This window comes from Stegodyphus dumicola, chromosome X1, assembly GCF_044657685.1.
Source record: "Stegodyphus dumicola isolate Sdum_Otavi_A_Nest chromosome X1, ASM4465768v1".
Lineage (NCBI taxonomy): Eukaryota > Metazoa > Arthropoda > Arachnida > Araneae > Eresidae > Stegodyphus > Stegodyphus dumicola.
Window position 1 is genome coordinate 225,193,461 of NC_140780.1, and position 23,928 is coordinate 225,217,388.

Consider the following 23,928-nt stretch of genomic DNA (forward strand, 5'->3'; position numbering starts at 1 on the left):
AAATAGCTTTTCTTAACATCGCTTCGTAAAGGTTCCGAGCAGTGACGCATATTTAAAATTAAAAACAGAGTTTTTAAACTTTTTAAATTAGCAACAAGAAAATAATATAACGCAGTCACTTTTATTGATATTCTAGAAAGTATTCAAATTTTAAGTAATTTCATAGCAACTCGGTGCATTGTATAAATATTTTTTATAAACCGTAGGACGCTTAAGATCACATTAACAAAAGTAAATTCAGATAAAATAAAATAAATTTGTATATATGTTCTGATTTAAAGAGTTCTTCTCTTACTAACCAACATTAATCTGCGTTTAAAATTCTAATGCCAAAAAATGACACAATGTTTATAAAAGACATTTTAATGGAGTTTAATTTAAAACTATTCAGGTAAACACAATTAACATAATGCCAACGAAATGTAATTGCAATACGGACCCATGTATAAGACGAATGGGGGAGATATATGTTACAGTAATCCAAATTCATAGAGAATGCAGTTTGCAGTATCCATAGCTGAAGACTTTTCATGAATGATAACTGGCATCAACATTGAGGAAACTTGGATGAGGAATTTATTTTAAACCTGAGGCATTGAATGAATATAGTGATCTGCCAATTATCCTGACATTAACCCCATAAAAAGAATTCATAGGATATAATTGGAAGATTTGTTTCATGGTGAAATTTTTCTCCTAAGATCGCAATGCATTTCAGACAATATAATGGATTCGTTTAAGTTACTTCTTCAGCATGAAATCAATTAACTTCATTGATAGTATGAAACTGTTTCGGGACATATAAGTTCGAGGAAACCACACGTAATATGAAAGTCAATAATACGAACTTCTCCTGCGTTATTAATTTTTTGTAACCTTCTTTGTCATGCATAATTTCAGCTTTATTTATCTCAGAATGTAGATCTGTGTTAGGTGTATTATATTTAATCTTTCAGTTTCTATTTATAAGCAATCGCTCTGTATAGCATTTCAAATAAACTTGTTAACTTTTAGTCAAAAGTTAAGGAAATAAAAATTTTTATATATAAAACAAATTTTTGAATACCAGTGAAAATTTTCATATATCTATGTGCAAACACAGGTTATGCTTTTTGCATTTCTTGTGATCTCTGATGATGCCTCAAGAAATATAAAATTTTTGTTTGTCTTTTTGGATTGCTGGGTCCATTTTATAATATTTAAAATTTTACTTATTTCAGTTCTCAACAGCAACCATGCAGTCTGCAATGTTTTTACTTTTTTTATTTTATTGCTGCTGTTTCAATAGAATATATATATGGCATATCAAAAACATAATAATTAATTATTATTTATACTATCTTTCTACTACTTTTTCAATTTAAACAAACTAGCAAACTTTATTTTTACTAAAAGATGGGGCTTCTGGATTCAAAGACGAACTGCACCCCGAGTACTTGAAGTCTTTTATTTTTTATATGAATTTTTTATTTTTCCTCAACTTTAAGCCAGTTTTGTTATCGCGTTATAAGATTTTACAAAGCACAGCATCTTTTAGAAAGTTTCTTCCGCCGCCATGTTGGAGTTGACACTAATTTTTACAGACCGCAGCCAGCGTTTTGCACCACCGCATACAACGTTTAACAGTATAGGACACTTTGAATACCCGCTAAAATACTTTGTTTTGCTATTGGACACTTTGAAACTTATCACATACATTTTCCAAGAAGTACAAATTTTTCCTTCTCCAGAGTAGCTTGAACTGAACTTTCTTCTGCAAGGAACACAGTTTGAAAAAATATGGTTGTCTTTAGAATTCAATAAGTTTACGTTTTGTTCCATTTTTGTTTCATATAGGTTTTCAGTGTTTAGCTGTTTAAGGCTCAGATTAGATTTTATATTATTTATAGAAATCTCTTCTGAAAAATGTTCGTTTTCTTGGTATTAAAAGTTTAGGATCTCATAAAAGGGGACCACCTAATTTTTTAGTGTTGTTTAAATGACAATTTGATTTCAAAGTGTATGTGTTCTGCTCTTTAATTTGTAATTGCTTTTGAATGTCGGATTTACATATAATGTTATTTGACCGATCTTTTATTTATTTTTTTAATGGTCAATTTGCGTAATGCAAAAAGTTTTTTTTTTGAGTAGTTAATTTGGCATTATGTAATGTTTTATTCTTTTTCCCAAGTGTTGCTAATGCGTGTAGGGAATTCTGGATGCGTTTGGAGAATCGAGCTTTCGGTTTTAAATTAATTTTCAATGTCTTAAATGAAAGTTTAATTGAATCTTTTTTCGGTTTTTGTTCTCAAATGCACCAGAAGAACGAAACATGTATTCGAAACATATTAATCGACTTTTATGAAACGTTAATTCATTTTACCCTGATGCATTCTGAATTAGAAATTCAGTAAAAGGAGATTCCTTTTTATAATTTTTGTACATTTTTTCTTTTTCGCATTTTTATTTTTATTTTTCGAGTTAGTTCTACTTGATGAAGTCTTTTATCTACGATTGCCATTATTAATATTGTTGAGGAATTGCCTTAATTTGATTCCAACTTAATTTTAACTTAAGTACAAATTAGTACTTAACTTGGAAGTAAATTAAACTTAGATACTTTAATTTAATTCAATCTTGCAGATATAGCTCAGGACTGGTTAAAAAATTGTTTTTAATTTTGGTCTATTACTATGTTTCTTTATATATATGTGTGTATATATATACACGCATGCACACACATACATGTGCACCCATATTTAAATATTACTTTACAGAATTATTAGAACAAATTTGTTTTATATCATTTCTTACTATTATATAAAGAACAACGAAAAACATACACTATCATAAATAAAAATAAAAATATATTTATTTAATTCAAGCCAGCAATAACATTATTTATGTTACATCATCAGCACAAAGGCACATCAGATTTTGAAAAAATCAGATTCACCTTATTCACTTTAATTGTATATCATTTAAGAGAAATTCCTTTTGCTCATGATTTTCCTCAAATTCTTTTCAAAACTTTCTCTTTTGCCCAAGCGTACCTTTTGAGATAATTTCAGATCTCTTTTAGCTCTATTAATCTACAAGATCTTACAGCTTTTCTCTCTCATTAAAATATAGTTGTTGCGGCGGACAGTGCACAATTTGAAGCATCACATCGCTTTTAATTTTGCTAAATAATTTTACATGACTTAGAAATATGCTCCAGTCATAATCGAATTTAAACTTAATTCCTTAATTCTTTGCCAGTAAAATATCGTAAAAGGAAGATGATAATCATTTCATGAGGCATTTTAAATTGACTTTCCATAAATCTTGGGCAGATCTATTTCTTTAACATTAAAGTAATCCTCAAATAAAATCGTTGCCACTTTTATGTATCACTGTGAAACTTATGCCCTCTTAAATGCTAATTTAATTTTATACTATCTAACATGCTACGTTTCGTATCAAAGGATTAAAAATATGAATTCATTTGCTCAGGGTACTTTTAACTTTCATGCTACAGCCAAGCTTTATATTTTCTATGCTCTGTACACTTTAGGCATGGTTTAAATATTAAAGATTTCTTGGAAGTATACGTTTCCAAATAATTCAGTTTCAGAGCGTCTCCTTGGAAATAAGTGTCTAAAGACTTTTCTGTTTTCTGAAAGAGATCTCTTAGCTATCTGTATTTTCCAGTTGTTTCCTTTTCCGAATTTAAAGTTGTTTAATCAGAGGAATCTGATATTTTTATTAGTAAATTTTTTAAGATTAGATTCTTTCATTAATAAATTTTCAAACTTTTATTCCGCTTCTCTTCTCATTAGCTCTTCCAAATTTAGCTGATGTTCTACAAAAATTCTCACATTGAAAAATTAAAAAAAGATTTAGTGCAATTCCAAAATTGTTTTGCGTTCAAAATAACTCAAAAAAAAAAATGGGAAGCTTTTAATCTTGCCAATATTAAATGTTAAAATTGAAACGAAAATCCGAGTAAATCGATGTAAATTGATTCTGCCGATACCACTAAATGAGACTAAAAAAATATTTACCATTCAGATATCAAGAAACTTGTATCGCAGTAAAATTCCAAGCGGTAATTTATTCTACAGTTTTATATATATGTTTCTGTTGATTATATTGTGCAAAATGGGATAACATTCCAGTATACAGACAAGAACATTATAATGCAAATTATTTCTACGAATAAAAAAAAATACTTTGCTCTAAGTCATCCTATCCTAGTAAGTAAATAATATTATATAATTATTCTAATCGCTGAACTTATAAGGTATTTCTCCCGCCTTCTTAGCATGCCTTCGTAGTGTGGTGGTCTGCACGCTAGGCACGTATCCAGAGGTCCGTGGTTCGATTCCCGGCGAAGGCGTTGCTCATTTTTCATCACTCCTGCTTCCAAAATACCTAATGTCTCTACAGTGGCATCCGAACTAAAACGGGTGGTGGATGATGATTCTCCACACCCAAGATTTGGCGACTGGGTCCCGTAAAATCCCAGTCGCCCTTTAAAAGGGGGAATATATAAGGTATTTCCTCCGCCTTCTTAGCATGCGTTCGTAGTGTGGTGGTCTGCATGCTGGGCGCGTATCCAGAGGTCCATGGTTCGATTCCCGGCTAAGGCGTTGCTGTTTTTTTATCACTCCTTGCTTTCAAAATACCTTATGTCTCTACAAACTTGACTAAGCAATATTTAGTTCAGCTGCAAATTAGACAAAGCAGGAAGGCATATCATGACACAGGTACTCTTCAGATTATTCCTTAGTAAGCAAACCATAAGCAAATACATTCATATTAAGAACAGGCTTTTACAAAGACAAAAAGCTTGTCTAAAAAAGGGAAGAATTAGATTTTTATTTACCTGAAGAAAGAGAGAGAATTCTCCATGAGTTACTAGTCGCTTTAAAGCAGCCCTCATATTTTTTTAGCATAAGCAGAGAGATAGAATTTTCACTCTTGGGTTTCGATTATTATGCACGATCGTACTGATAGAAAGGACAGGATTAGATTTTTAACGCTTTTAAAGGAACAAGTACGCATTCTGATTATGTACTAGAAAAATTTATTTTCACACGCACTCGAAGATTTTGAGATTGTGCGTCGCTGATGTTTTGACAGTGGAGATTGGAGGTCTGGGATATTATGCTTATATTATTACACTTATGTAGCAGATTTCTCAAACGTAAATGTTAAATTAGTTTGAAGAAGTAAGACTTATTATTCACATTCGAAATAATGAGATTTGTTAAAATTAGCTTCTAAATTCCTATAGAGAACCCTGAATACAATAATACATATTTAACTTTTGATCTTCAAATGAAACATTCTTGGAAAAGATTTGAGGCACGTTTGAATATTATTTTACTCTCGAATGATTCGATGCTTCACCGAAGACGCTTTGTTACTATTTCAACAGACTAGCATAGTATGCTTTAATCAAATCGTTTACGCTCTAGTTATATTAGTGACTTCTTAACACACTCTATTTAGGCTCTACCCCCTGTAGAATATTTTTGTAGCTTCGAAGTTTAATGAAGATAACTTAGCAATTAAGCATTTAATTAACTCCTAGTCTTGTTAATTATATGGCAAGTCATCATAATTTTTTAATAATATATTTTAGCTTTTACTATTATGAACTAATAAGCTTAATAACATGACTTTACTAATTTAAGTAACTAAAGTAATTAATTTTCAATAGATAGTATTAGGAAAGTAAGCTGTATGAAGGATTGGCACAGAAGCAGGTGAACTGGTGAGGCATGACACACACATGGTAAGTATACATACAAGTAATTTCACAATCTGAATACTTTTATATATACAAAATAATAAAAACATAAGGAATACATACTTTAACTACAAAATTAAATAACATATATACAGACACTGTGCAGAGGGTAAAGAGAGAACATACAAAATGATGGTACATGTAATCAGGTGATACTAAGCTTACATAATCATGGTATTCAGTTGGGCCAATGGCCTATCCATATTATCCAGGTTATTATAGTCATAGTTACATATTTTTGTACTAGGATTATCTATTGTGTTCTGTTTTGCATGAAAATTCTTTGCTAATTTATAATAATGAGATCTAAGTTGCTCCACCCCTAACTCCTGGTGTATACGATTGTTTCTGATATACCATGCGGCGCTGGTTATTTGCCATATTTTGACATGCTTGGAGCCTTTGTCTATTAGATTTTCTTGTGTGTGCCCATACTGGGCTTGCATAACAAAGCAATGGTCTGAGAATGGACTTGTAAATAAGTAACTTGTTGTCTATAGATAAAACACTGTTCCGAGAAATCAAGGGGTAAAATTAACGTATTCTTTTATTACATTAATTTTTGTAAAAATGTGAGTAAACACTAACTGAAAATAAACAGATTGATACCCACATGATATAATATAATAAATGGAACCCCTACATGAATACATACATGAGAATTACGACTGACATTTTTATTTTTATTTATTGTTTTGCATTTTATATCCAGTATCTATCAGTAAGTACGTCTGTAAACAGCAACTCGAAATTTCGGAAAGGAGCGAAATAACGTTATACTGCCAAATATCCTTATTTTTGAAACTGCTTAGCTGCGCCGATTCAGCAATAATTTATTATATGATTATGTACTTCAAAATACGAATTTGTTATATATATGATGGTGTGTGTGTGTGTGTATTTTCCGGATATTCTGAATATTCAAGGTTGAAGGATCTATCTTGTTAACTTTATGTTTATTATATTTTTTCCTTGTATTTATCTCTTATGTAATGTTAATTACAGCATTAGTATAATTATGCTTCTTTCATTCGTTTCTCTGCACTACAAAGCAATATAATAGTATAATACTATTTACGAATTACTTTGTTACGGAGGCGAAGATTTTCAGAATTTCGCAGAATATTTTTCAAAATGAAGAGAAGCATAGAGTCAGAAAATCTTAGAATCCCTGCAATAAATTATTTTACCAAAATAATCCCTGAACGAATCAAAATTTGCTCTCACTGGGAAAAATTACAGTAGTCCAGGTTAATTTCTTAGAACATCAAGCATGTTAAAATACAGTAATCACAGATAAAATAAAAACCGATGCATCTTTGTCAAAAATTATCCGGTTACTTTACATCTTGCTTGGCAATACAAGCTAATAGAAAAATTTCGAGTGCTGAAGACGTATATTTTTACGTTTTGTCCTATAACTATATAAGCAGAATTGTTGAAAAATGGGCAAGTAGTTGAAATCATATCTCGTAAATTTCTTGTGAAGTATCCGTCATAGGATGAATTCTTCAGTGGAAGACTTCTTTAAGAAATATTGTAACATTAATTTCAGAAACAAAACGATTTTAAGACATCCAGTGCCAATGTAATGGTGATTGGTTTTGAGACATTTTTCTAAAACTAGGACATTTTCAATAAGCATCTGTTATAAGTTTTCCCGATTAGGTTCAGTCTGAGACAACCTCAACATCCTGTACATAATTTATACGAGATTACACTTATGGAGTCTTCTTACGAATGAGCTCAGTTACGACTCAGTTAAAAATCGCCAGTTTGTCAAAAAATAGTCAGGTTTGGGAGAGAATTTGTACATCTCTCGCTGTGTAAAGTAAGTATTACTATGACATTTAGGAAGTTCTGAAGAAAACCATCCCACTTTGAAGCAGATGACTATAATATAGCTTTGTATGGATTTAAATAACATGAAATATCTAAATAATGAGAAATGTTAATTTTCGAAGCTTTTTATAAAAATTTCAATACTTAAAGAGTCGCTGCGCGTTCACCGTTTTAAAATTATCTTTCTGCAGTTCTTAAGAAGCTGTTTACTGATTTCCACAGCAGCCAAAATAATAATTAAATAATCCTATATCTCTGAATTACGACGAAATTTGCTACACTCATTTTTATTGGGCTTTGTTTCTTACACAGAGAAATTATTCTGGGAGATCATGCAACGTGAATAATTTGGCAGGGAAAACGATTTTGCATTTTTAGAAAAACCTGACGTAGATCTTAATACTGCGCGATGTAACATATACTATATATATAATAAAAAAGTGATTGGCGCTAATCCAAGAAAGATTTCTTGATGAATTACTTCCGTCTTTCTCTCACGCATGTAGAAGCCTTTAGCAGCATACAAAACTATTCAGGAGTTTAACTGAGATGATCTCAAATACGGCAAGGAAAGTACTTGACATACTACATAAAAATAAAGTATCTAAATATGCGGAATTTATGTTCTTCAAATCTCACTATTACATAGAGTAAAAAAGATAAAGTATGAAGCAAAAGTTTATTATAATAAGTACTCGAAATGCTTAGCAGAATTTGAAAATTTGGGAAACTCTGAGATATAACGATTATAACTTTCCCTTCAGTTTTAACACGTGACCTGAGCGATGTGGCTAACAGCGATGCAACGATCTCATGGCTTAGAAAACATGCCGCTGATTGGATGGCAGCCAAATGTTTCACTTTTTACCTACAAAAATTCAATATTTGTTCTACGCGATAGAAATCTCCCAAACTGCTATCGGAATCCATTTGTAAACCTGGTGCCTTATCAAAAATTTACAACTCTCCAACTTTGAAGACCATTTTGTACAAACTGAACATTCCAACCTCTAATAGACCTACATGATTAAAACGTTATCTTGCAAATATCCATTCTTCTGTTATTTTCCTTTTATTAAATATATGTTCGCTTTGCACTTTTCCCTCCATCTCCTCTTTAAATGTAATTGAAGGGCGGGTGTACGAACTCTAAAAACCGAGGCTGGAGTCACGTCAGAGTTACTTAATAATATCTAATGCATGTATTTATTTAGCTGAAATTCAATCCACGTTCCAACACTTTGTATCTATCCGAATGGAAATTCGAAAGTTAATGGAATTATGGAATGCCGGCTTGTTTCAAAACCGAGCTTTTGTTTTAGCATATTCTGAATTCAGTTATTAAGCTTCTTTTCAGCCACTCAGCACAAATAGTAATTTTAATAAACTAAATAGATGAAGATAAACTATTAATCAGAAATTCCACTAATTTGAAATTCGTAACTATAAGTACTCCCAGAACATGGTGATTTGAATTTAGCGAAAACAATTTCATTTATGCAGTTAATCACGGTATTTAGTGCATATTTTTATTAACTGCAATAAATACGAGTTAAATTTTTAATGATGAACTAAAGATGTCACAAAGTGTCACACAGTTGTGCACTAATTCTTCCCGTATAAGCCTAAGCAGTTATTAAAATTTCGATAACAATTTCTGCTGATGAATGCGCATTTTACGTTTTCTTACAGAGTTTTGGTTTTGAAGCACTGTCTTACTAAGCTAGTCGTGAAATAAGGAACTTGAAAATCTGCTGAATATAAGGCTACAAATCTCGGACGTATGTACTCATTAAGCAGTAAATTTACTTTGATTTCAAGATAGTGGAAACGTTGACAGGCAATAACACGCACATATATAAATATATTTTTATAAGGCATTTCTCCCATTTTCTTAGCACGCCTTCGTGGTGTAGTGGTCAGCACTCATGACGCGTATTCGAGAATTCCGCGGTTCGAGTCCCGGCGAGGGCATTGCTCATTTTTCATCTCTCATGCTTCCAAAAAATACCTAATGTGTCTACAGCGGCGCTCAAATTGAAAGGGTGGTGAATGATTATTCTCCACCACCAGGATTTAGCGATTGGGTCCCCTAATCCCCAGTCGCAATTTAAAAGGGGGCTGCATAAGGTATTTCACTCCTTCTTAGCATGCCTTCGTGGTGTAGTGGTCAGCAAGCTCGACGCGATTTCGAGAGGTCCGTGGTTCGAGTCCTGGCATTCCTCATTTTTCATCGCTCCTGCTTCCAAAAATACCTAATGTCTCTATAATTTAACCAATCAAATAACATGGAACTGCATTTTTATCACCGTGTAACAGTAACCAATTGATCTATGAATTCCTCTGAACTCTAGAACTTTCTTCAGTAGGTATTTAAAATCTAATATCGAGGTGAATCATAGGCAGTAGGTTTTACGATAATGCTTCTCTTTGTGAAATTTTGGCTTTAACTATTTATAATATGTGGGTCACACAGAGCTGCACTAAAAAGAGGTTGATTATCTTTACAATAATGCACGCCCAGTGCAGTTTTCATACTTCAAGTCTATGTAAAATAGAAACGGTTGCATTCCAAATTGAAGACTTTGTTTTTAAACTACTGGTACTCCTCACTTTACGACTGAGGTCCGTTCCGATGACTGTGTCGTTAAGCGAATTGGTGGATAAACAAGGAGCTTACGCAGGGAACGTTATTAAATTATAAAAATTATGCAACAAATTTCAAGTTTATTTATAAAAATAATGCATATGTACATACAATGATATGTTTATTTGATTGTCTAGCCCTGTAGAGAATCAGGGTAAGGGAGATGACGACGATGAAATAGATGTTGTAACTTGAAAGGCGGAGATCGTGGATATAGCAGTCGAAAAGAAACTCGTAAGTGTGATTCGCTTTTTAATCTTCATTTTTACTTGATAAATGTCCTATAAACTTTAAAAGTTCACTAATACCACATTCAAATTTATTAAAACGTTCATTATTTGGCTCTTTAGCCTCACGTTCCAATACAGCAGCATTGCATTTGGAGAATACACCAGCTGAGCTCCTTGAAACACCGCGAACTTTCTTTTGTACTTCTTCCGCTCTTTCTTCTATCTCTTTCAGATTCTGCAGAGCTTCTAATTCTATTAAATCCTCATCTTTTAGTTCTCCGACGGCATAATCCATTAATTCAAGATTGTCTTCCACTGCAACATCTAAATTAAGCTCATTGACAATACCCGCTATTGCTTGAAATACACCAATTTGTCCAAGATTTGCATATGACTCGATGTTGTTCTCTAATTTTTTCATGCATTTTTCCACATACCATGCATACTCATATCTGTCACTTCGTTTTCCAAACCAATTTAATGTTTTCAAAGCAATTTAAAATGTTGTACGACTTCCAAAACCATGAAGGGTTACTGCATCATTTTCTATCTCTGCTACAGCTTGGGAAACAGTCGTGCTCAAATCAAACGCTTTGAACGTAGCTATAGCGCCCTGATCCATTGGCTTTAGGACAGCAGTTGTGTTTCTGTGGACAGCGATTGTAGACGATACACTACCTTTACATATTGGGGTAGATCATCATGATGCTGGGGAAGAGGCTGGAGCATAAACGAATAATAAGCAATCAAGCGAATAATTCTAAAACGAACTCCGTTTTCCAACCAATAATGCTAGATCGATGGTAAGAATCAGTTCAAACACCATTCTTTAAATAAAGATTGTGTCATCCATGCCTTTTTATTTGCACGATAGTAAGCTGCCAGACTGCTTTTAGTAACGTTCTTTGATTAATACATGCGAGTTTTCGGAGCAATAAATCAGACAAGACTTTAACTTGAACCTAGCGACATTCCTTCCCAACAACAACGTCATCCTATCTTTAAAAGCTTTGAAACCAGGTATTACCATAGCTTCTTTGTGAATATAAGAACTCTCAGACATTTTCTCCACTAAAGCAAGATTTCATCCAAATTGAGTATCTGTTTCGGACAGTAGCTGCCTCTTTTAATTATTCTATCCAATTTGTCAAAAATTTTCAGTTGCTTCTACATCCGCGCTTGCAAGCCTTATCACGGATTCTCCAATTATGCAGATTAGTCTCTGACTAAATAGTTGAAATGTCGATTTTCTACGTTTACGTGCCTTCGAAGTCTCAAATATATTGTGTGCCTTAGTTTTAATTATTAAAAGGTTTATCAGCGTATTATTTTACACTTGGCTGTCAAACTAGATCGCCAGTATTTTCTCCAACTCGTGGATAAGAATTTTTTGTTGCCTATTTATTTATGGCTTTAAATCTTGTCGATGCTTTCACTCTAACCTTTAAAACAATTGAAATGTCGAATGTACCAAATAAAAATCATATGCTATTCCTTTAACCGTTTTACGAATTTTGTAGTTTTGTATAATTTTTATTATCATTTCCAGGTCGATAGCTTTTCTTCGTTTTTTAACAATTTCTCCCGGAACCACCATACCTTTCTTTTCATCGACATATCTGTACTAGTTTGTGGTTACAAATATGTAAAAAATAACGAGGTTATACAGTTACTTGCTTGTCTGAATGATACTGACTCGCTCAGTGCGCATGTCACCGTTCGTCACTGGCCAACACTCAAGCTGAGAAAGAGGATCCCCCGAATTGCAGGTCGAAACTCAATTGGTCGTAAGTGAGAGAGGTCATTAAACAAATAAATCATAAAGTGAGGAGTACCTGTATACCTCACGATGTGATCCCCGTCTTAAGGAACAAATTTTGCTGTTGAAGTCAGTTTATGCTATTTTTCATTATGCTGTGCGATATCAGCGTAAATAGTCTCGCATTTTAAGGACGAATAAAGAGTTTTGCTGAATGTTTGTGAGGCAATAAAACATTAGTATAAAACATTTCTACTTGCTGTTTCAAATTACTCCATTAACATTTTCCAGTTTATCACGAAAGCTAAGTTTAACCCATAACTAACGTATACTTTTAGATGCATAGTGCAGACCATCTATTTTCGCTTTCTCGTTGTAATCATTTTGAAGATTCCTTCAAATTTACTATTTACTCAGGTTGCCATAATTTCAAGGGAAGCGTGATTATACATCTCATGAAAAATTAAATATTTTAATAAAACAAGTGCCAATAATTTGCAATTGAAAGTCACACTTATTTACAGTAACCAACTCGTAATAATATTAATAGGCTACATTTCTCAGAGTAATTATCGAAATTGATCCTATAAAAATTTGCACTATCACTAAAACAATTTTTAAAGTAGTTTTAATGTTTTTAACTAATTTCGACCTTTTTAATCACCTGCAGATTTAGCCTTTTACTCCCGCTGATTCTAGGAAAACGCAAGGCCATGTAAATCGCTAACATAGAGGGCGAAGCTAAAGAGGAAGAAATGTGAGTATGATTTGATTTGACGAACAGCTTTAGCAATGTGACATTTGATGCTTAATTTCCTTCCCATTCTGGCTGGATGAGGGGGCACGTACTGTTGATTTTACGTGAAACAAAATTAGTTTAGCTTAAAGAAAAGAAGAAGTAATCTATATACCCGATGGTAAGTTAATTTAGGTCGACTTTATTTATAATCTTAATAAAGATGACAGCAGTTAGGTGCATTTTTTTACCTTTTAATTTATTATCCAATTTAATTTTACTAAAGTTATTGTGAATACCATTAAGTTTGAATTAGTGAGTTTGAGTTGATTGCTTTTCTGTCCATTTATAGTTACTATACAGTAACTATGTAAGTAGGTTACAGTAATTATGTTAGTAGTTTACATTAATTATGTTGTTTAGTGTTATGCATAGTAGTACAATAGTTTTAAGGTACTTTACTCGACTGAAGACAAGAGTAAAAGTTAGCTGTAGAAAGAAATCCTAGTGACCCTCGGAATGTGGGGAAATCCAACAGTCTGCTGTAAAAAACAATGCTGCATGAACGTTCAACTGGGATATCTATCTTTCATCGTATTTTTAAGCAATATATTCATTCTACTTTTATAAAATTATGTACAGGTTTTTTTCCTAACAGTAATTTAACAGTTAAAAATATGAGAATTAACCACCAAGATTAAAGGAAAATTCACAAAAGTCGGATTGCCGTTTTTTCCATGAAAAGAATGGTTTTAAAAGTAAGTTGCTGTGTTCGTTAACATGGCAAGAATATCAGCATCATTTGACCATACATTTAGATATGTAATCCGCAGATACATTTTGGAATGAGAACTTCATAAAGTCTTTCCATGTACCATATAGATATGGCAAATAATGTTTGAAACTAGTTATTTTTTTATCTAAAACAACAAAATATCATTCAGCGAAATTTCTGGTAAAAAAGTGATTGCCATTTGGAACCCGGGTTTTGAAACTTCTTTTTTTTTTAAGGTTTCTTTATAATCAATTAGGTTGGCATTCCTCCTGTTGCTAAGTAGCAAAGCAAATCTAATATTTTTCGATTCCTTTATGTAGCAGACCTTAGTAATGATCTCATAGATAAAACAAAACTGATAACGCCGTAAAGAAGTTTTTGATCAGTATATAATATAAATTCTGTAGCTTCTATCATGAGTTAATTCTCTATCATAGTCACACTTCGGGAAAGCTTTCGTGAATAAAAATGAGAGGCGCTGAAATTTCATTTTGACTGTCTCGAATAGGGCTGTTAGCAGTAATCGCATGAAAAGTATAAGCACATGTGTCAATCTGGTAAAAATATTTGAACGTTAGGTTTCTGAATGTTTCATTGAAGAAATTTTAATGGCTAGAGTTTTTCGGACTGCATTAAACACTATACAGAGTTTCCCGCTCCTTTAAAATGTTAATGGTGGTCAAACGGAAAAGAAACAAGGCGATGTAATACTTAATATTAGGCAAAATGCAATACCCTTGTCTTTCAATTACGAATTTTACCGTTAAATCCTAATTTACAATTAAAACTCTAAATACAACATAATAAGTAACAAAAAACAGTTTTCTGAATGCGATGCTAATTAATTATGACCTATATTAAGAAACTGAAACGAATTTCTTCACCAAAAAATCAAGGTTAGAAAATGCTTTTACTTTTAGAATGAATATTAGATATTTAAAAAGCAAAACGTTGCAGTATCCATTTATGCTCACAATTCAAGTCTAAATGCTAAGTATTACTGTAACATGCAGTTTTATATTTTTAGTTACGCAGTATTAAATTAAATACTCGTAGTAACCTTTTATATTTTACTTGTTACAATACCTGGCACAAAATCTAAACAAAAGAATTTATAGATGTTGCTACATAATGAAACAACTTTTTTTTTTTTCAAATTGTTTGCACGTTTCTTGATGGGGTATTTCATTATGCTTTTTCCATCAGAAGTACATCGATATACGTCCAATCACTTTCAGCACATACTTTGTGATTTGGGGAATGAATTAATTCTTTCAATCGAATTTGGGTACTGATTTTATGCGGTTATTTGAATGGACCAATAGCTACTCTCAGAAGTTGAGCTCATGAAGTTTTAAAAATTATGCCCTAATAAACGGCTAATGCAAGAGTTCTCTGTAATCAAACACAGTAAATATGAATTAAAAGTATTTTAATTAAAATTTCGGAATGATTTTGTATTTACTTGACTAGGAAAGGCGTACTAGGTTTCTCTGTAAAGGGAACAGATATCTTTTTGGACAACTTTTCTAAAGGAAACTGGCCCGTATTCTCATGACAGATGGGAAAATCCACAAAACACCGAATCAGCCAGCGTTTTCCCTGGATTTTAATCTGGGTCTGATTGCCAGTGTTTAGTACTCTTATCCAGTTGTTCGGTGAAAACTTGTGACATTCCAAGAATTAAGACAGTATTCTAAGAATTAAGACAGTTTTACAACCTCTGCGTTCCTTTAAATGCCTTCAAATTTATTTCTACTTATTCAAGATTGTTTCAGGAAGAGGAAAAGTATGATTCTTTACAACAACATTGAAATTGTGTGTAATCAAGTCAGAGGCTGCCCATAAGGATCTTTCAAGAGTGAAGATCTCTAAAATGTCAGTTTCAACACAACATAACTGCCAATCTATAGCCAAACCACTCAAAAATTGTCGCTTTTGAAGATGATATTGCTTTTATTACAAGCGGTAGTAACAGAGACATTTTACAAGATAATTGCAATGAAACATTTCAGGGATACTTCACAAAGTTCAAAAACTGTAAATCTCGCATTTTAAGTCTCAAGTCTTTGTAGTCCATAAATCAGGGCAAAACATAACTAAAACCTTAGCTCTAAACATTGATAATCAAAAGATCAAGATTGTGAATACAATCAAATACCTTCAGTTAACAATCGAAGGGAAATTATCCTAAATTCCTCATTACAAAACGTTTTAAATATGTTTAGGTCTCATAAGTTTAGTACAAAATATTAAACTTCTCCCAACATCAATAGCTCACACATCAATCACCAATCAAATCCTACGGCGCATGCAGGGATATAACTGAGGCTTAAATCCGCATATAACATCGGATTTGTCAAAAAAGAGTCATATCAAAAATGGTGAATCATGGAGCCGCAATTTGGACACAACTAGTGACAGTGATAAAGATTAAGTGTTTAAATTCAGTTCAAAGGCCCTTTACTCTTTGCATAACTCGAGCGTATAACACAACTTCAAATATAGCTCTCGACATTTTAGCTGGTGCTTTTCCACTATCAGTCAGTGCAGAAAAGGAAAGCCTCTACATGAAAGTACTTTAGCTTAACCAAGTTGCAGAATGTTACAACCAAACCTTTCTGCCATCCACCTATGAAAAAGAAAATAATAATCCCAATCTTATTCATCCAGCACTTCGCTTCAGAAAAATAAAATTCCTCATGCCTGACGAAACTTCAAGTAGTTGATCTCCAGCTGCATATACTGATGGATCAAAAATTGAAGGAAACGTTCTTCAACCATTCTATTTTCAAATTGCTCCGTCAAATATCATCAAATGAGAAGGTCATCTCCATAATAATAATAGGATTTTCCAAGCTGAATTGTCAGCTATACTAGCAGCGATTGAAATAGCCATTCTCAAAAATCTCAACAAATTTACCATAAAATCTGACTCCCAAACAGCTCTTTTAGCGATTCATTATCCCTTACCTTCCTCTCCATTGATTTCTGATATAAATTCTCTTCTTTCTTTAATTCCAAACTACAAAATTCAAACTTCATGGATTAAAGGACATAATGGCCATTTTGGCAATGAGCAAGCGATCAGGCAGATGAATTAGCCACATTGATAGCTCTTAATCAAGATTTTAATGAAATTACCCTTTTGTGGCCTCACTCAAATTTCAAGTACAAACTAAAAAACTTGCGTCAAAATATTGGCAAGATTTGTGGAATAATGCTTCACAGGGAAGGCACATATATAACTTGATTCTAAAAAAAAGCCTCGAACCTCTATGCTTGTATCCTTCATTAAGTTACAATATATAGGGACATGGACCTTTCCCCACACGCAAGAAATATGGCGCAAGTACTGATTCACTACGCAAGAAATATGGCGACCTCCGATATCTGCAGATGTGGGAAACAGGGATCATTACCCTTAGCCGAGGATAAATCCCACAAAATCTCTACAAACTAATCTCCTCCCATTCCAAAGGTTTCTAATTAAAGATAAACATCAGTATCCGAAGTTAATAAAATTATGCAACGACTCTCTCCTCCTGCCTAGACCTTTGTCAAGTATAAGCTCTCATATAGCATAAATTTAATGAACTTTTACATTCTCTGAATATATTCAAAACGATTCTACTCGTACTTTTCAACTTAATAAACTGTAATAAACTTTTATTAATTGTAATAATCTTTTGTAACTGTAATAACTCCATGGACGTCAGTTTAGTATTATTATTATTATTACAGTTCCTTATAACATTGTGCTCTCACTACTTTTTATATTTATCTCATTATGTTTATCTGTTATTTTTGTTGCACCAAAACAGATGTTAAATTTAATTTGTGGATTTCAAATTGTGTTGAAACTATATTGTAATCTCTTTATGTCCTAAATCATTATTTTTAATAAATACTGGAGGCACAGGATGCGGGGAAATTTCAAGATGTACCATAATATGTAAATTCTAGATCCTTTGGAAAGCTTCAGTTGCTTATTTTTTTCGATCTTTCTTTATAAACTCTTATAAAAGCTTGCATTTTTATTAGATTTTATTAGTTTAATTACCAATTGAGCTATGGTACATTACTGTTGCTCCTCATACTTTTACCTGTACCTATACTTCTAAGATTTAACCCATTCAGAATTAATATGTTGAATTTTATTCAATGTAAATAACAGTGTTGTATGCTAAACTGTCCACAGGACTTTATATTACGGAAGGAATCTTGCATTTGACAGAATACAACGGTCCCGATGTTTCTTTTAAAGGCACACGACATCAGTGTAAAAAGTACTGTGATAATGAAATCTTGAATTTTTAAACTTTTTGCGTATTGAAAGAATCAAAAGCAAAAGTGAGAGTTTCCAGAAAGGGGCATGTTTTTGCTTGATTTAAAATGTATAAAACTTAAGTCCTAAATAATTAAAAAATATTTCTCGATTATTTTAAAGTACACAATATATCGTAATGCATCTATGGATAAAACATTTTGTTTTTTTTTATTTATGATTTATTCTGTAATGTAAGCAGCGATTCAGTTGCCTTTATTATAAGAACATGCTGCCATCTGCCTATTCGAAACTTAATATATATATATACATATGGAAATAATGAAAGAATAATAGCAAATATTAGCTAAAATTTTAATCTAACTAATATAGTTATTGAAATGAGTTTTGCATATTAACCTTATTTGTGACAAGCGTGTAAATAATAAAGCAAGTTTGCAAGCTCTTTCTATTTTATACACAGTTTTATTTTCTCAGAAGTTTTGATTACCATACAGGAAACAATAAAAATTTTCTTTATACGAAGAAGCATTATAGGTTTTAAAAGTAAAATTTATTGTATAAAAATAAAATATAAAACACTGACTAAAGTTTGTTTTAAAAAATCAAAAAGAATGTGAGATCAAGAAAATTTCAGTACCATCAGTCAAATTCAATTCAATTCAATAACAAATGTACGGAATCAATAGGTACTTTTTCATCATATTTCGATACTCCAATGTAAGTGGATACTTACCCTAAATTTGTCGATATTTAGACTTTTCAGGTGTGGGTCATACAGTAGAACTGACGGATCAAGATCGATCGGAGATTGCCTGCGGCCTTTTGTACAGAAGCTCCACTCAGGATTTAACAATCCCCAGAAGTCTGGACCTGGAATCAAAGACGTACATTAGTAGGAAATATAAAAATGCAGTGGCGTTATTTTATTGGCAGCCTGCTTTTGGGAAATCCCAGTATTCCGAATAGGTTGAAAATAAGTGATTTCTTAGAGGAGTTCCGTTAACACCCTTTAGACGTAACTGAGTGTTAGCTCTTAATAAAGAAAAGAGCTTGTTTCACGCAGGGTTTACTGATGAGGGAATCGCGTGCAAATTCCGCATCCTCAATCAATAAACACATTTTTATACACTTGCTTTTGAGGACTAGTATCTAATTGCTGCATTGATACTATTCAGATGAAAAAAAGAAGAGGAGAAAAGGTGAAACTCACGTAGTTGAATATTATGTCGAAAATACCGTTTTATTAATGAATGTAATTCACGCATATACGCACATGTTATCTTGCAATCAGACTCACTGAATATGAGAATAATGGATTATGAAGTTCAGTTAAGTTTTACGAAGAAAGTACAGCTTTATGAAATAAACATATAAAAGAAGCGAAAGTTTTCAAAGTGTGTTAGTTGAGTCTTCAATAGATGGCTTTTCATCTTAATTTTCTTTGTTCTGGATTACATTATTTACCTATTCCTAATTATATCTTCGGCAAAATATCTCTACTTTCACTTTTTTTACAGTTAACCTAAAATCATTTTTTTTCCTAAGAAATCATTAAGTTTAATGAAATTAAAAGAAAGAAAGTGTTTCATCGACTTGACAGAAATAGTATCTTCTGATGGAATATTTCCTACAGAAGTGTATAATACAATATTTATATCATACCAAAAGAATTAAGATATTGAGCGCCATTAACAATTAAAGATAAATTGTCTAAAATGTACTGTGTAGCTGTAACTTGATTATATCATCAAGCAAAGTATGTTAAGAATTAAATAACAAAAGTAAGTTTAAAACTAAGAAAAATTCATGTTCGAAAGAGATTGTATGCATGGAAAATAGCATGAATTGCCAAAATGAATGTTTTAGCGAATTAACATGAAAGAAGATGTATAACTTTTCATTTCTGGCATGCACAGACCAAGTTATTTTATATAACATGTAGTGTGAGGATCTGAGAGTTTTCATGATAGTTTTGTCCATGGAGGTAGGAAAGGGAGGAGGGGCCAAACGGCGCTAGAAGTGAAGCACTGCTTTGAAGCTTGGGTCACCAGATGGGGTGTTCTTTGTTTACATTCAGAAAATCGCTTGACAGGATTCTGATAGTATTTCGACACACGACAGTCCCATATAAAGCGAAAAAGGGACACTTTCGCATGAAAGAAACATTCATAGTGTGATGGATAATAGCAATTTGTATAGTTTAGTGACATTTACGCAAAAATCACATCTTGGTTATTTTTCGATAACTAACAACAGCGATTTTGATTATGAATTTGTTTTATAAAATTCTAAGCTGTTGCACTACAAAAATATAGGTTTTAAGAAAAATGTCATGCTTAAAGAATGAAAAATACCTTACGGAACATTTAAAATTGTATACGTCTTTCGATACCCTTGATAGAGTATTCGCTACTTTTATTTTATTTTCCAAACGCTAAAATGTTTTAAATAAAACAAATTTTTTTCACATCCATATATTATTGTAACATGTACCTTTTAAAATCTTTTAGAGGAGAGGCTTTACTGCTGCTCATTTTAAACCCATCGTTTTAATTTTATATATCTGAAAAATAATCACTTTGGGTTTACACGTTTTACTTATTTGGGTTAATTAAAAATAAAATTACCATCAAATGCTGCAATCCTCTTCAAAATTAATAAATATACATATACACACAGATATGCCAACAAGTTAGCTTTCCCTTGATTTGGAATCACACATTTGTGTAAAATTATGTACAGTTTTAGACAAATATGTGGAACAGAAGAGGGATACATTTGCGAATTTGGCGGAAGTACCATGTGCGGTCAAGATGATGTGACCATGTGAACGTGCTACATCATCAAGACAGCTTATTAAGAATTTGAAAATAGGGTAATCGACGGAGGTGAAAACATTTGTATATCCTGCCAAAGGACGTCCGATCATGAATGGTCCTTTTATTGATTCCAGATTTTTAAATGTTTCCCATGCAAGTCTTTTTTTCTCGGAAATTCGAGTTTTATGCTGGCTTCTTAACGTACGCAGGTTGTAAACATAAATTGAAATCCTGTTGACAAATACGTTATAAAACTATTTAAGCAAGAATTGTTCGTATTGGAAAGCAATCTGTTAAAAGGTATGGTAAAGCAAATGCTATGAGCCGCGCACTTAAGAATGTAATAAAGAGTTTTGGAATATGTATTGTTGAAATGAAGGGTAAAAAAAATCTGATAAGTATAATTAAAAGAATTATTCCCCTTACATTTTATAATAACTCAGTTACAAGTTTTAAATAATACTTAAAAAAAGTTATTTTATTCCCTTTCAGAAATGTTCAAAGAAAGTCAAGTACTATTTAAAGTATTTCGCTAATCTCTAATTTAAAATGAACCGAAAAGAGCATTAATTATAAATTGACTTACATTTTTCGATTTAAAAGATGCCTCAGAAGCCAAAAAATCCTGTCATATTTAAGAAAGTATTTTAAAAAGAAGCTCTATAAATAGAAAAGAAATAATGCATAATTTTAATATTAATAATACAATAAACTTTGATCTTAATTTTTGTACCTTAACCGAATAAAATCGAATTACCTTAATTTTTTTTCCTAATGTAATTAAGTGAAAAGTACAGCATTTAATTCCGTTCAGAAGGAAATGTTGTTTAAAGGGATCGCCGGTGCTTCAGAGCAGGGTACGGGAGAAACTTGTTTAGGGCTACTCCATTTTACTTCCTACCTCCATGGTTTTGTCAGAGAATAGAGCAGAAATGCCTACATTATTAGAAATAAGATGGGAATGCCTTTTAATTTATTTCAAAATGCTCAGATTTAAAAAAATTACATTAATTAGGTGATTTCAATATAGATGAAAGGTCACATCTTATCATGAAAAGCATTGATCAGCGTAATGTTTTTCAAAAAAGGCATCTTATTCACAGAATCTTACGGAATTCAGTTCAGTTCTGTTTTTGAAAACACTGGCAGGCCTTCAGTATTGTCATATTGCCAACTCGTAACGTTATTTGCATAAATTAAAAATTAAGAATTAAATAGAATTTTAATTTCTTATGTGACGCTTAACAAATTTTACTAATAAAATGTATTAAACGCTAAAACTAGACTCATTTAAATGGACATTGTAATTGAAATCTGACTTGTATTTTACGAATGTCGCTTCTCAATGATGTTTTTCAAAGTAACAATCTCGTTTTCTATCTGTTTTAAGAATATTGTCGATTTCAAAATAGATTGGGAACAAAAATACTGACTTAAAAATTAGGGTTACTTGATAATTATTTGGTATGAAGCGGGAAAAATATCATTTTCCTCAGTCGCATCAACCGATTATGTCGCATATCGAATTCGTATTAAGCGGGTATTTCTTGCACCTTGAAAAGAAATGTAGAGAATTGATAAAGCTATTAAACTTTGAACAGTTCTGATTAATGAACACGACAAATTAAAATATGTAGGGTTCGACAAGACGCCCTTTTTTCAGACTACGTACATCCATACTGCAAAGAGCTTTCTTCCATGAACAGCCGAACTAAAATAATGGACGTACGGCTTCGAATGAAGTCAAAATAGATAAAGAGTACTGTTGGTTTTCATGCAGTCACGGAAGTTTGCCATCGAAACTTAAGGAATAATTAATAAGCTTCTAAGCGAACCTCTAAATCCCTTTCTGATGGTGCGTGATAATACAGAATAGATGTCGGAGTTCAGAGCGTGACATCCAAAAACAAAGCAAAGCTAACCAAAATTTGTTATGCCTGTAGCATTTTTTTCTAAAGGTTTTATGGAAGAGATGACCTACCGGTACATTTGTTTTATCAGCATCAAATGCATTTAGGGTTATCTTCTCCTTATTTTCAGAATGATCCACTATAATGGAAATGTATCGTATATTTTTCTATCAAATTTTCCGACACGAGACTTTCATTATCGGTTATAAATAATAAACAGTCAAATTTACATAATTTTTATCATGCTTCCCTGTTCTTATTTTTATTATTACAATATGTATTGAATTCGTAGGTAATAATTCGATGCATTAAGCTCTAGTACTTGAAGCATTCGTGTAATAATATTATATGTTAAATTTAGTGCATAATTACGGCCCACCAGCGGCCGAGCGGTAAAGACGCTGAACACTGGTAGTTCGGTCTGAGGTTCGAATCCCGCGAACGGGCTGGCTGCATGGGCGTTTTCGTGGTTTTCCCCGTGTGTAACGTGTATACGAGCCAGTTTCCCTTAGAAAGTCCTCCACGAAAGGCATCCCTCCCTTTTTAGGCAGATAGCCCTCGTGTGCTTTGCCATAATTAAATACACCTAGTGCATAATTACAATACTTATGTAAAGTTTAAAATGTTTTCGACAACTTGGATTAGCTCGATTATCTTTTTCGGTACATTCAAATTCAAGGTACCGAGAAAGAGAGAACAATGTATATACTGTGCGTAAGACAAATGTTTTATGATGTGAGAATGAGTAAAAAAAAATTTGAACAGGCACTTGACAATGTAAGCCCTACTAAAATATTTTCCTTTTCCTTTTTTTTAACACTTTATCATAATTATGGTGATAGATGTACGGAGCATTTCAAATAAGGCAAATTTTTTTTAAGGCAAATTTTTTTTTTGTGCTACAAAGAAAGTTGCTTTTAGCCAAAAGCACAACAGAAATTGAAGTTTTTGTTTTAATGCACTGATCAGGCATAAAGAATTTTGCTATAAAAAAGTACAGTTTCTTTTAATAAAAATTGCTTTATAAATTTATTAGTGTACATTTTTTACAGCCTAAAATTTATCCCAAAATTTTGGCCCCCATAGCCCAACATTTATACATACATGGTAGCAACAAACCAGCGTAATAACTTAGAGCGT

The 23,928-nt window shown here is 32.3% G+C and overlaps 1 protein-coding gene across 8 annotated transcripts in view; it reads right to left on the reverse strand.

Annotated features, from left to right (window-relative positions):
- LOC118191115 (carbonic anhydrase-related protein 10-like) overlaps positions 1 to 23,928 on the reverse strand; it is a 164,418-nt gene that overhangs the window by 35,527 nt on the left and 104,963 nt on the right. For all 8 annotated transcript variants that reach the window (XR_015038793.1, XR_015038792.1, XR_015038791.1 and 5 more), the window contains exon 3: positions 18,793 to 18,929. Coding sequence is in view for 4 of the 8 variants with exons in the window: in XM_035361907.2 (XP_035217798.2) it covers positions 18,793 to 18,929 (137 nt within the window). In the remaining 4 variants the exon portion in view is untranslated. The remainder of the gene's footprint in view (positions 1 to 18,792; positions 18,930 to 23,928) is intronic.